Source organism: Xyrauchen texanus, chromosome 30, assembly GCF_025860055.1.
Source record: "Xyrauchen texanus isolate HMW12.3.18 chromosome 30, RBS_HiC_50CHRs, whole genome shotgun sequence".
NCBI classification, from domain to species: Eukaryota; Metazoa; Chordata; class Actinopteri; order Cypriniformes; family Catostomidae; genus Xyrauchen; species Xyrauchen texanus.
In genome coordinates, this window is record NC_068305.1 from 3964579 (window position 1) to 3978329 (window position 13751).

Here is a 13751-nt window from a genome sequence, read left to right on the forward strand (position 1 = left end):
GATGACTTTACTTCATTTCATTTAGTGTTGTAAAAGCAACTCTAATTGGATTGAATTGTCATTTTATGTATTCAACACACTATAATGAAAATGACAATGCTCCTAATTGAAAAACTAAAACCGAAAACTGAAAACTGAGTTATTATATCTGGTTCATGATCTTATAGTATTGGGATTCTTAACTGTGATATTGAAATATTTATTTGTGATTAATCACATTATTTTTCATAGTTACAAATGATTAATCACAGATTTTGAGTGCTTAAATTTGACTCTCTATATATTTATTTCTTACAAAAGTAAACAAAAACAATATGTAGCAACAATGTTTTATTAACATTTTCCAAACTAAGTTTTCTACAGTATAATGCAATAAAATGGCACCAGTTTTAGTAGCATTAAATGTTTTCCAAATCTTAGTGAGAGTTTGACTAAATGAAAGGACTAGTCCCCATAGGTTGAGTTTTCAAGGTATATATATATATATATATATACCTGGCTGAGGGAAGGAGGTTCTCACCCAAGATTTGACGGTACATGGCCCCGTCCATCCGTCCCTTTTATGCGGTGAATTTGTCCTGTGGATAGTTTGCTTCTGTGAACAGGTGTCGTTTATACAGGTAACAAACTGAGGTTAGGAGCACTCCCTTTAAGAGTGTGCTCCTAATCTCAGCTCGTTACATGTATAAAAGACACCTGGGAGCCAGAAATCTCTTATTGAGTTGAATACTTATTTCCCTTATTAAATTACAATTCAAATAATACAATTTTTGAGATGCGTTTTTTCTGGATTTTATTTGTTTTTCTGTCTCTTACTGTTCAAATTAACCTACCGTTAAAATTATAGACTGATCATTTCTTTGTCAGTGGGAAAACGTACAAAATCAGCAGGGGATTTCCCTCACTGTGTATATATATATATATATATATATATATATAAGTGTGCAGTTCAGCAATATGATAGAATTATGTAGTTGAGTTTCTAAATAAAAGCCTGTAAATCATTCTGACAGTTTGATTTAACCCTAAAATGAATAATGACATTTCAAAAATGACCTGGGTGAAAATTAGAAGTTTATTCTTTATAACATAAAAGGAGATAGTTCACCTAAAAATTAAAATTCTGAATTTATTCACCCTCATGTCATCCCAGATGTTCTATCTTCTGCAGAACACAAATGAACATTTTTAGAAGAATATTTCAGCTCTGTAGGTCCATACAATGCAAATGAATGGTAACCAAAATTTTGACACTCTAATATTCACAAAAAGGCAGATTAAAGTAATCCATAAAGCTCCGGTAGTTTAATCTGTAATCAGAAGTGATATGATAGGTGTTGGTGTGAAACCGATCAATATTCAAGTTCTTTTTTTTTTATACTATAAATCTTCACTTTCACATTCTTTTCACATTCACACAATGGTAGTAACCCAGCATAACAGAATTGGTTCTAAATCCCAAAATAACTGAACATTAAACACTATCAGGTCTCCTGCTTTTCTCACCTTGTGCAAAAACACAAAGTAACACTTAATTTAAAAATGTTTACCCTCCCATACAATTCCCATGCAAATGCATTCTACAAATTTTCTGGCAAGTTTTAGTTTGTCAGCCAAAATTATTTACGTATTATTAAGTCCCAAAACAAATTAAGTAAAATTCTATGCAAAAATATTTTTTTTTGTTTTGTTTTTTGCATTGTTGCTGAACATACCAATTGGTTCACATTCACTCTACAAAATGTAATGCACATTTTAGAGAATGACATTCTTTGAAAGCAAGGAAGACAAGTTTAGAAGCTAAAAAAAAAATGGTGGTGTAGATCACAAATAATATGATTTAGTAAATCGGATAACCAGCTTTTTCCCATTTTTTCAGTGAAGGTAAAATGTATGTCTTGGGTCCTGTAACTGGTCTCTGTTTCTTTTATTTAAAGTTGTAATTGCTGTTTTTTGCCTTCTCGCGTTATTTAAAATAGTCCTGCTGTGTTACAGTTGAATTGTCATATAAAAAGTTACGATTTTCAATGTCAATTAATTTGAGCTCATAAAAGCTACATATTATTAAGAGATAATTCAAAAGAATGAGCTAAATGCTTTAAAAAAAATGTTAAATAGTTTTAGATGAATTATAGCATGTCACACAGCAGTTTACATACGCCTTAGCCAAATACATTTAAACTCAGTTTTTCACAATCCCTGTCATTTAATCATTGAAAACATTCACTGTCTTAGGTCAGTTAGGATCACTAATTTTTTTAAGAATGTGAAATGTCAGAATAATAGTAGAGATTATTATTTCTTTCAGCTTTTATTTCTTTCATCACATTCCCAGTGTGTCAGATGTTTACATACACTTTGTCAGTATTTGGTAGCATTGCCTTTAAATTGTGTATTACATTGGTATCCTTCATGCGGTAGAGCCATTGAAGTGGGGTAGGTTCCGAGCAGAGAGTGAAGGCCCGCCCCATCAGGTAGTACCGTAGAATGAGGACCGTCCACTTGATGGCCAGACACTCCTTCTCCACTGTGCTGTTCTTTGTCTCCATTGTGTTCGGGCAAGCAATAGGGATGGCTACGAATCACCCCTCCCAGTTCTGTCTCGATGTGGTGCTGGATATGGTTCCGTACGACCCGGTAGAGGGAGAACACGTCTGCAAATTTTTGTTGCAACTTGGCAAACCCTGCAAGCTGATACGGTGAGAGGTGGTCTCCACAAGTGACCGGAGTGTTATGATTAGGTTTTTTTTATTCACCTCCATCACGAGCTCCACCCTCTCCGGAACTACCGTAGCCAACGTCACATGGACCGCCTCCCTCCACAATTTCAGGAGGTTGAGGTGATATACTTGATATACTCTATCGGTTCACTTTACCTCATAATCGAGATCCTCCACTCTATGTTTTGTTCCCCGAAATTTAATTGCAAGGGTCACCACAGAGTATTTGTGAATATCCCCATGCACACATTTCACCTTCACCATTTAGCTGTGCCCAATGCCCCATGTCGAATCAAGTGTTGTTGGATAGTGGTTTGATTACAACCGGTGTCCCCCCTTTGATTCTTACCAGTATCCGGTCGGGGACAGCCTGCTGGGCTTCGGGGATCCAGACCACCATCCTCAGCTCCATCTCGGGCATTGATCCCGGAGGTGTCCCGGACCCCTGCATCTCCAGCAGGCTGGCCTAGACGTCATGCCCACAAGTGTGTCGGCATACACTTCCACCTGAGGGGGAGAGTGGCAGTGCACTGTAGAGGCAGGGGTGTGTGTCCACCACTTTGCGCAGGGAACTGGCCTCTGTGGTGGAGCTCCTCACCTCCATGGGGCAGGAACGGGCTCTGGGGAGAGAGCAGAGTGAGAGGTAGGGGGGAACAGACAGAAGGAGGAGAGAGAGAGAAGAGGGCTCTTCCGCCCTTGATTACGCCGCCATATGGTCCTCTGCCAATCCGACTGCTTCCTCGAGCAATGGCGGGTGGTGGCACTGGACCACTTTTGCAGTTGACAGATCAGCTCTTCCAGCACCACTAGGTCGACCACTGCCTCGACATCGCGAGTCCCCGCCAGCAGCCACTTCCGGCACGTGTCTCGGAGTGGTTGGGAGAACGCAAACGTGCGGCCTGTCCTCTCCAGCTTCAGGGTTCTTAAGAGCTGGTGGTACTGCTCTGGACTGCGGCCAACTTGTTGCAAAATGGTCTTCTTTAGACCCTCATAAGCCAGGATGTTAGCCGGCGGCAGTTGTTGCGCCACGAGCTGGGCTACCCGGGACAGCAAAGGAAGGAGTCTGGCCACCCACTGGTCACGCGGCCAGCCCCAGATCTCTGCGTTTCGCTCAAAAAGATTGATGAAGGCCTCTGGGTTGTCTTCCGTCCCCATCTTTAAGAGTGTGGGCTGGGGCAGTGGGCTGTGGCTGTCCGGGGTCACGGCCGGGGCTCTCTCCTGGCTGAGGAGGCTCCGGATCTCCGAATCTTAAAGAAACGGCGGTCTTGTTCTTGGCGCAGCTCAAGCAGGGTTTTTTGATGAGTTTGATGTAGGCCGGCAAGGGACTGGAGGACTTCGGCCAACTGGTGAAGGGCTCCAAGGGGCATACTTCAAGCAAGTGTGAGAATTGTCAATAAGGAGGACACTTAGGCAGGTTGCTACACTCACGGGTAAGGATTTTAATGTCCACACTTCAGCGCTCACAGCGTCACACAATCTTTTTTCAGCTTCACAATAATGAACTTTTCAGCTTCACAATAATAAACTTTATGGACCCAGGCTCTCTCCCCAGACTGTTGGTTGTGTGGCTGATTTTATGCCACTCTCCCCATGCTCACTGGAATTAGAAACAGGTGTTAGGCATAATTTAGCTCAGTTGTAAGCGCCCTTAACGCTTTCTCTCCAGAGGGGCGCTTGACCATGCCCCTGCTGCCACAACCATGTAAAATTGAATTTTGCATATTAGGTCCCCTTTAAAGGCAATGCTACCAAATAAAAAAAGTGTATTTAAATTTCTGACCCACTGGAAATGTGATGAAATAAATAAATAATTAATTCTCTCTCTAATAAATCATTATCTCTACTATTATTATGACATTTCACATTCTTAAAATAAAGTAGTGATCCTAACTGATCTAAGACAGGGAATATTTTCTACGATTAAATGTCAGGAATTGTGAAAAACTGAGATTAAATGTATTTGGCTAAGGTGTATGTAAACTTCTGACTTCAACTGTATATATACTGTGTATATATATTTGTGTGTGTGTGTGTGTGTGTGCGCGGGCGTGTGTGCATGTTTGTATTGGTATAAACATATAATGGTATGATTATTTTAATCTCTGTTGCTCTGCAGGAAAAATATTCAAGTCCGTTCCTGGAAAACTTATGAAAGAGGTGAGAATATGGATTTTATTTTCTACTTGTTTTTCCACCCCAAGATACTGATCTTAAATGAAACGACTTTCTTTTTAAGTTGTTTAACACCTCTGCTCTCAATAAAACATTATTATTATGGTACTTTGCCTCATGAAGTTGTGAATGTCTGATGTGGAACTTCTTTAATGAGTGAAATCCTTATAAAACAACTGTCTAGTTTCCTACGTGTACGAGTTCAGTTATCCTAATAACTCTAAACAGTTTTAAAGGTGAAGGGTGTTATTTTTGGGGGGATTGATACCTTCTCCAATTTATTCCTCCCGTGTAAATATGCAGGGTCAACTTTAAATAAATGATTTGTAGGTTGATTTCCCTGAATAGTGTGACTCTATCAGACCATTGCTCTATTTATTTGAGTGACCCGTCCAGTCTGACCCAGCAACAGTGTCTCAACCAGTGGTGTGAGTTTGGTCCGTGACTGGTTTCCATTAAATATTAATTTCAGTTTGGGTGACGCACGTGGCATGTCAGTGGTGTTTTGATGTTTGAAATGTGCTAATGTAATAATTTTAAGGCATGATTTTCAATCACGTTTTTCGTTTAAAGTGCTCAATGAGGATTTTAAGACATTACAGACTCAACAGTGCAATGTTCTGGAAAGCTGCTTTGAAATGATATCTGTTGTGAAAAGCACTCTACAAATAAAATGACAACTTGAAATGACTTTACAGTGTCTTTGTTTGTCACTGGTGAAATATTTCAAGACTATGGTGTCAATATGGGTTTTCTCTGTTTTTTTTTTTTTTTAGAAAGGGCAGAATCTGGAACCGTTTATCCAGTCGTTCTTCAGCTCCTGTGAATCCCCTAAACCCAAACCCAGCAGACCTGAACTCACCATCCTCAGCCCCACAGCAGAAAATAACAAGAAGGTTGTTCACTACTCTTGACCTCATGTAAAGTGTTTTAAGTAACGTTAAAGGGATAGATCACGCAAAAATGAAAATTCTCTCATCATTTAATCATTTAGGTGCGTATGACGTTCTTTCTTCTACTTAACACAAATGAAGATTTAAAAAATAATCTCTCAGCTCAGTAGGGCCATACAATGTTAGTGAATATTGATCAGACCTTTGCTCCAAAAATCACAAAGGAAACATTTAAGTCCTTTTTTACTCTAAATATCCACTGTAACTTTCACATCTGAAAGTGAAAGTTACAGTGGAGATTTAGAGTAAAAAAGGACTTAAATATTGATCTGTTTCTCACCCACACCTATTATATCACTTCTGAAGATGTGGATTTAACCTCTGGATTACTTTGTTTCCTTTGTGATTTTTGGAACTACAAAGGTCTGATCACCATTCACTTGCATTGTATGGACCAACTGAGCTGAGATATTTTTCTTAAAATCTTAATTTGTGTTCAGTAGAAGGCAGAAAGTCATACACACCTGGGATATCATGAGGGTGAGTAAACGATAAATTTTTAGGTGAACTTTCCCTTTAGTATGGAATATATGGATCATTTCATATCAAGGAAATGCTGCCATGTGTGCCTGATAGATATATATATATATATATATATATATATATATATATATATATATATATATGGGGGGTATTTGGAGTGGGCCTGTCGTGGGAGTTCTTTGTCGCCTTGGGTATTCATGCTAGCGACACCTTTGATTTTAATGGGAATGACAATGAGGCAGTGAGGAATAGACTTACAGTCTTTTTAATGGGCTGTAATGCAGTTTAAAGTGTTTTTGAATTGTTCCGTTAATTGAAAAAAATATCTGTCCGAGAACATTCAGTATACAAAGCACTCCAGACAACATGAGTTGTGGAAAATGATATGTGATCTAGGAGCTTTATACAGCTTTATACCATTCGTGCCATTGAAGAAGAAGCCTTTTATTTGATTTTTTTCACACATTATACATTTGCACTTATACACAGTGAAATACTTTTTTTCATATATCTCAGCTAAGCTGGGGTCAGAGCGCAGGGTCAGCCATGATATGGCACCCCTGGAGCAGATAGGGTCAAGGGCCCAACAGTGGCATCTTTTTTCGGAGCTGGGGCTTGAACTTCCGACCTTTTGGTCAGGAACCCAGAGCGTTAACAGCTGAGCCACCACTGCCCAAGAGACTGGAAGTCTATCCCTCACAACCTCATTGTCATACCCTGAATAATGTCTATGCTTTTTAGGCATTTCATGAAATTCTTCATTAAAAAGTTCTAAGGAAATAATGAATGGGAAAAATACTTCTGGAACCCAGATGGCTGAAAAAGCAGACTGGCACTGTTGCTCTCTCTTGATAACAAATTAAATTTTGCTACTACACACACCTTGTTATAAGTTACACATTAACACTGAAAAAATATAAATTAATGACTGATGATTGTTCTCTTTCAAAACATATTTTGTGCAACGACCATTAAATCCTGTTACATTTCAAATGTTTTGAGGTTGTGTGTTGCATGGTTGGAAAAAAGTAAAAGTGTAATAACGCCTTTAACCTGCAAATACCTGCAAACAATATTGCTCCACACATTATTTACAATCAGTATTCTTGTACTTTGGTACATTGTGCCAAGAACCATTTATTTCACCCTGAGTTAAACTATTGAGGTTGATAAGGCCGATAAAAGTTTAAACTTAATGTAATTGAATATGAATTATTAGATTTAGTCTTTGTATATTTTTTCTATAACATTCTAAATACGATTTCTTCTCCTGTTATGTAGCTGTTTAATGAGCTGTACAAAAACAACGCCAATCTACCTGAAGGTCTGGAGAGAAAGCACAACCAGAACTATTTCATGGAGCTCATGGAGGTTGATGGAATTTATGACTACTTGATGTACATTGGTGAGTGAATTTCATTCAAACACATCGAATTTACTCTTATTTATGTGCACAATTCATATTTTGTTCCATACTACAAGCTCCAAGGGGACAAAAAAATATTATAAAAGTAGTCTATACATAACTTGTGTACTATGATAGCATTGTGTAATGGAACAGACTGCAATTTGGTTTGTTATTCTCTGCAAATCATCCCCTCCACTGAAATGGCATTGATACAAAAACAGCATTAACTGTAATCGAATGCGAGGCACAGTCTAGATGTGTGTGTACAAGTGCTTTCCTGCTAGATTTCCATTATGCCTAATATGTGCTGATGTACCATTTAACAACTTGTCCCAGGTCGCGTGGTGTTCCACATGCCTGACTGGCTACATCACATCCTGAGTGGAGGTCGTATACTCTTGAAGAGGACTCTAGAGGCATACGTAGGACACCATTTCCAGTGCAAACTAGATCAGATCATGCAAGAGCACCGCCTGGTCTCCCTCATCACACTACTGAGAGGTTTGTGTGCTACAGACCACCTTTATAAAGTCAGATCTTTAACTTCTAAATACGTCATGTTTGTTAAACTCAAATATTGCCTGGATGTGTCGTGAACACTTAAACTGGTCATGGCTGTGAATTGTGTGCAGATGCAGTGTTCTGTGAGAGTACAGAAGAACGGTCTCCTGAAGACAAACAAAGACGAGCCAAACAAACCTTTGAAGAGATGATGAAATACCTGCCAGGTACTTTGAGTCATGCTTTACTCAGATCAGCAATGAGAATTGAGATTCTCTCATTTGTTTGTGACCATGCCATGCCTCTTATACACGGAGTGGCCTGGTAGAGAGGGGGCGCTAATAATGGGATAAAATATTATGGTATTGTACAACCACTTGCTTGATCGGCACATAGCAGGTGTCGTTTTAAAGCTTTTACTCCTTTCTTTACAATGAATACTGCTGAGCTGACCAATTAGAACATAATTCACAAATTTGCTATCACAACATTCAACAACCAGTAAAAAGATCATACATTTCACACAGCCATGTGTTATATATCTTTGGTAAGGTCTTGATTAGAATAATACAATGAGCAGATTTATTTCACTCGGAGATCAAACTACAGTGAGAAATAATTTGTGAAATCCACATGTATAATAAACAGATAAACTGAATATTCATCACATTTTGTTTTATTACTTCATGAAAAATAAACATGATATAGAAAGTGACATATCACAACTTGCAGCAGACCAATCAAACAAGCCCATACTCAGCGTAATGTGATAAAACATGTTCCTTGCATCATAGATGTGTTAGATCATTCTCATTAGATGTCTTGAGATTGTTAGAATCCAGGCATGATTCCAATGTGGTTGAGCAGAGCCAAGGGCGCACACACACAGACTGCACACAAGAGGGTGCCAATGCACATTTACACAGAGTGATGGAATATGGTGCTCATATGATCTGTTTTTTATTATTTGGGACACATTTTATATAAGTCTAACCATTTTTATATATTTTTTAGATGTTTGCAGTCATAGTTTTCAGTTATTCAGTTTTAATGTTCAATAAAACACCTGAATACTTGCTTGGAAGGGATTTTGGACTCTTAAGAGTAATGAAAGGCCACTAGTGTCCAAATGTTTCCTTTGTAGTATCACAAACACATTTTTTCCAAGTACACTTGAAATGTTGGGGAACAACACAAAAGTTTTTTCTGACCTCTCTTATTTTTATCCTTAGATAATTTGTCAAAAAAAGAAAAACAACAGAAAACATACTTAGAACAACTACTATTTGGTGAGTTTTCTCAGCAGTTTCTAAAACGGAAAAGCACAGAATTGTCCAAATAAATGTTTTCTTATATACACTACCATTCAAAAGTTTAGGGTCACTTACTCATTCTTAAAGGTTTTATTTTAGAATAATAGTAGTCATCACAACTATGGAATAATAGAAATGGAAATATGGGAATTGTGATGTGACTGAAGATGCTAAAATAACAGTTTTGATATATTTTGGATTTATTTATATTTTTAAAGTAGTCACCCTTTGCCTAGAATTTGCAGACATGTACTCTTGACATTTTCTCAACCAACTTCTTGAGGTATCACCCTGGAATGCTTTTTAAACAGTATTGAATGAGTTCCCATCTATATGCTGGGCATAGTGGCTGCTTTTCTTAATTATTCGGTCCAAGTCATCAATTTCAAAAAGTGTTTTTAATAAAATATTAGTTTAGTAATAAAATAAATTAATATGTTGGCACAATTATATTTTTGTCTACAAAATGTAATATATACGGGACACGATTATTTTAGGAGCTCATATTTTCAGGACAGCTTTCTCATGAAGTTTATTCTTACATATGAAACATCTTTAACTTTTTATTATGTTTGATTCATGTTTAAAAAAATTTAAGTAGTTCATACATTTTAGGATATTTTATTATTTTGCACATTATCAATAACTAAAATGTTATTTTTAATGGCTCAAATTTTATGCCATATTAGTCAGATTAAAATTAAATAAAATGATGGAATACTGACTGAAGGATATTTTTGTCGAAAGACACAAATTATGGCTAAAGTAAAAAACGGTGTAAAAATGAACACTGGTGTTGGGCCACCATTGATCTAAATGCTATAGATCATATTGGGACGAATAAGGAAGTTTTCCTTCAATATTCTCACTTTTGCCGCAAAAGTGGGTGCAGCTGCAGACTTCGAAATCAGTTTTGCCGATTAATCTGTGCCGATAAGTGGCTTTTTGGAACTAGGTAACTGGCGAAATATTATGCTGATGGTGGTTTCAGATAGATTTGGTTTATTCCTCTGTAGCCGGCACTGGTTTTACAGTACAACAGTGACCTCTAGAGATGCAATAAAAATCACTTACACATTTTGTGGATCCCAATCTATCAGCATTGACAATATTCATCCATATTTGTATCCACACTTCAATGCATATTTTGATAAGATAATAAAGGGCATAAAAAACTAAATGTGAGTATATGGAAACGTGCCATTCTAAGCACATACATTGTCTCCAACTTCATATTTTGTGAATACTAATAAACCTTATTCCTGGTGAAATATGTACATTTACAAAACTCTTAATCTAGTGAATATATATATATATATATAGGCTTAATTTGGTAAATAGCCCACTGACCTACAGAGCAGTGTAATGGATCCAAGTCTTCTTCATTTCAAAATAAGAGTCCCCCTGTGTGTTTTGGACTTGTTTATAGTTAAAAGTCCTGCATTATGCACCAATTTTTTTTCTTTTTCTGGTTATTATTGGGATTTTGTCTGAACAATAAACCGTATCTGGGATTTTATTCATTTCATTCTCGGTAAGGAATTAACATTCTGTAAATCTTTTAAAACTATTGACCGAGCAATCATTACCTGCTTTTTCCACCACCCTAGTTATCGAATCAGCAAAATCCACGATCAGTTGACCTCTAGGATATTGATTGTTAACAATACTCTTAACAAATTGTTAAGAAAATTTGGCTCAAGACCATTGTGTTCTGTGTCTGCTCTGTCTAGCAAAACTGCGTTAATGCCCCCATAAAATGTTTTTCCGATATACACCGATTAGCCACAACATTAAAACCAACTGCCTAATATTGTGTAGGTCCCCCTAATGCCACCAAAAGAGTGCCAACCTGCATCTCAGAATAGCATAGTAGGTCCACAGAACTGCCCCATACTGGATGTTTTTCGCTTTTGCCACCATTCTGAGTGAATTCTACGGACCGTTGTGCCCAAAAATCCTAGGAGATCAGCAGTTACTGAAATACTCAAACCAGCCCATCTGGCACCAACAATCATGCCACGGTCCAAATCACTGAGATCACATTTTTCCCTATTCTGATGGTTGATCTGAACATTAATATCTTTATGATTTTATACACTGCAGCCACATGAATGGCAGATTAGATAACCGCATGGATGATTGTTGGTGCCAGATGGGCTGGTTTGAGTATTTCTGTAACAGCTGATCTCCTGGGATGGTGCCAAACACTAAAAAAAATCCAGTTTTTTCAGAGGGGCAGTTCTGTGGATGGAAATGCCTAGTTTATGAGAGAGCTCAACAGAGAATGGCCAGACTGGTTTGAACTGGCAAAGTCTACGGTAACTCAGATAACCGCTCTGTACAATTGTGGCGAGAAGAATATCATCTCTGAATGCTATTCTGAAATGAGGGTTGACACTGTTCTGGTGACACAAAGGGAACCTACACAATATTAGGCAGGTGGTTTTAATGTTGTGGCTGATTGGTGTATATTGATTTTATTTTTATGCTACATGCATGGACTATTGTTGATATTTTATGTAAATATAAATGTATGTATTTGTGAAGGACTTTTGTTGTCTTTGTCAGATGTAGTGGGGAAATGTATCGGTGAAGAAGCAAAGTATGAGGGCGTCAAGATGCTTTTCAATGCCATTCAGCAGCCCCTCCTCAACAAACAGGTATGTACATATGTTTAAAGACATACACTTGCCTAAAATACAGCCATTCTACTGTACCACACACTGTTCTCTGCTAAATCTCTCTTTTGTTACTCCTAACAGGTGACGTATGTTTTGCTTGACATCGCTGTTCAGGAGCTCTTTCCAGAACTCAACAAGGTAGCTGTCTACTGTCCCATAGTCACACAAACATGCAAAGTGGTGCACTTTGAAATTTATTAAAGGAAACGTTCAACCAGAAATTAATATTCCATCATCACTTAACCTCACGTTGTTCCAAACCTATTTGACAAACTATAGTTTAATCAATATTCTATATTTTTTAGATATAATTTCAGTTTATACTGACCACATCTTTCAAGCTCCAAAAAGGGCTAAAACCAAAAAGATATCGAAAGACTCATCTGGTGTATTCCAAGTCTTCTGAAGTCATACGATAGCTTGAGGTGAAGATTATCAGCAAATAATCACTAAACACACTTGTTATCACACACAAAGCTAACGTACGGCTTCAGAAAAGTTGGAATGTAGCACACAAGTCAAATCTACAACTTAAAATATATTTTATGGTGCTCTTTTGAAGTGGTTACTATGAACTGTTTTATGGAAAAGAGCTCTGTGAACATTCTTTAAAAATTCTCTGTTTTTGTTCATGCAGGTTTGGAAGGACATGAAGGTTGCCAAATAATGACGAAATGTTCATTTTGGGGTGAACTATCTCTAATTGTTTGTCGTTTTGTTTTTATGTAGAAGGCTGGTCTTTCTACAAGATGGCTGTGAAACATTCTCAGACGCCCAGAAGATCCATTAACATATTAACATGTTATTTTATTACACTGTTCAAATACAGTTATTTATTCACTCTAATGAGGTGCATCTAACCATTTATTTGAACCCTTAACTGTAACAGAATAATGACATTATAACATCAGAAAAACACACAAAAGTCATATAAGACTATCAGTGTAACATCCTTCATTACAGATGTAAAGATTTTCAGCTTTGGTTTAAACGATTAAACAGACATGAGATACAGAGACAAATATACTATATATATATAAATAATGTACAAAACTTAATTAACGTAATTGAGTCATATAGTGTAAAACATTTTAGAACCAAGTGCAAAATAAAAATCTTTTAAAGGCCCTGAAAACAATGTTTTTGTCTTTGAAATAAGCAAACCAAAGTCTTATTATATCCAGCTCCTCTGTCACTGCTCATTTGTAGTAAATCAAAACCTATTAAATTATTTATTCACATTTCATTTCAAATAAATGCTTAAGAACAGGTGTACAGTAACTACCTGGGCAAAGTAGGGTTAGTTTTTTTTATCACCAAACTAACCACCAACTTCATTGTCACTAACTGTGCTGTTTATCATCGATATTATCAACAAATGGGACAAAAATGACTTTACCCTTTTTATATTATAATGTGACTCTCGTGAAAAAATGTCTTGGTAACTATCATCCATAACCAATTATGTTCATGACATTTAACCACATTGAATTCTTATTATTGTAATACACTAATGA

At 37.1% G+C, this 13751-nt stretch overlaps 1 protein-coding gene across 4 annotated transcripts in view; it reads left to right on the forward strand.

Annotated features, from left to right (window-relative positions):
• Window positions 1-13613, forward strand: part of snx14 (sorting nexin 14) — a 45662-nt gene extending 32049 nt beyond the window's left edge. For 2 of the 4 annotated variants that reach the window (XM_052098286.1, XM_052098287.1), the window contains 9 exons: window positions 4837-4877; window positions 5669-5788; window positions 7610-7733; window positions 8073-8237; window positions 8369-8464; window positions 9470-9526; window positions 12122-12213; window positions 12316-12372; window positions 12964-13613. In XM_052098286.1, the coding sequence (XP_051954246.1) occupies window positions 4837-4877; window positions 5669-5788; window positions 7610-7733; window positions 8073-8237; window positions 8369-8464; window positions 9470-9526; window positions 12122-12213; window positions 12316-12372; window positions 12964-12993 (782 nt within the window). In that variant the 3' untranslated portion in view covers window positions 12994-13613. The remainder of the gene's footprint in view (window positions 1-4836; window positions 4878-5668; window positions 5789-7609; window positions 7734-8072; window positions 8238-8368; window positions 8465-9469; window positions 9527-12121; window positions 12214-12315; window positions 12373-12963) is intronic. The other 2 variants (XM_052098288.1, XM_052098289.1) reach the window with 1 other exon arrangement.
• Window positions 13614-13751: the final 138 nt, after the last annotated feature.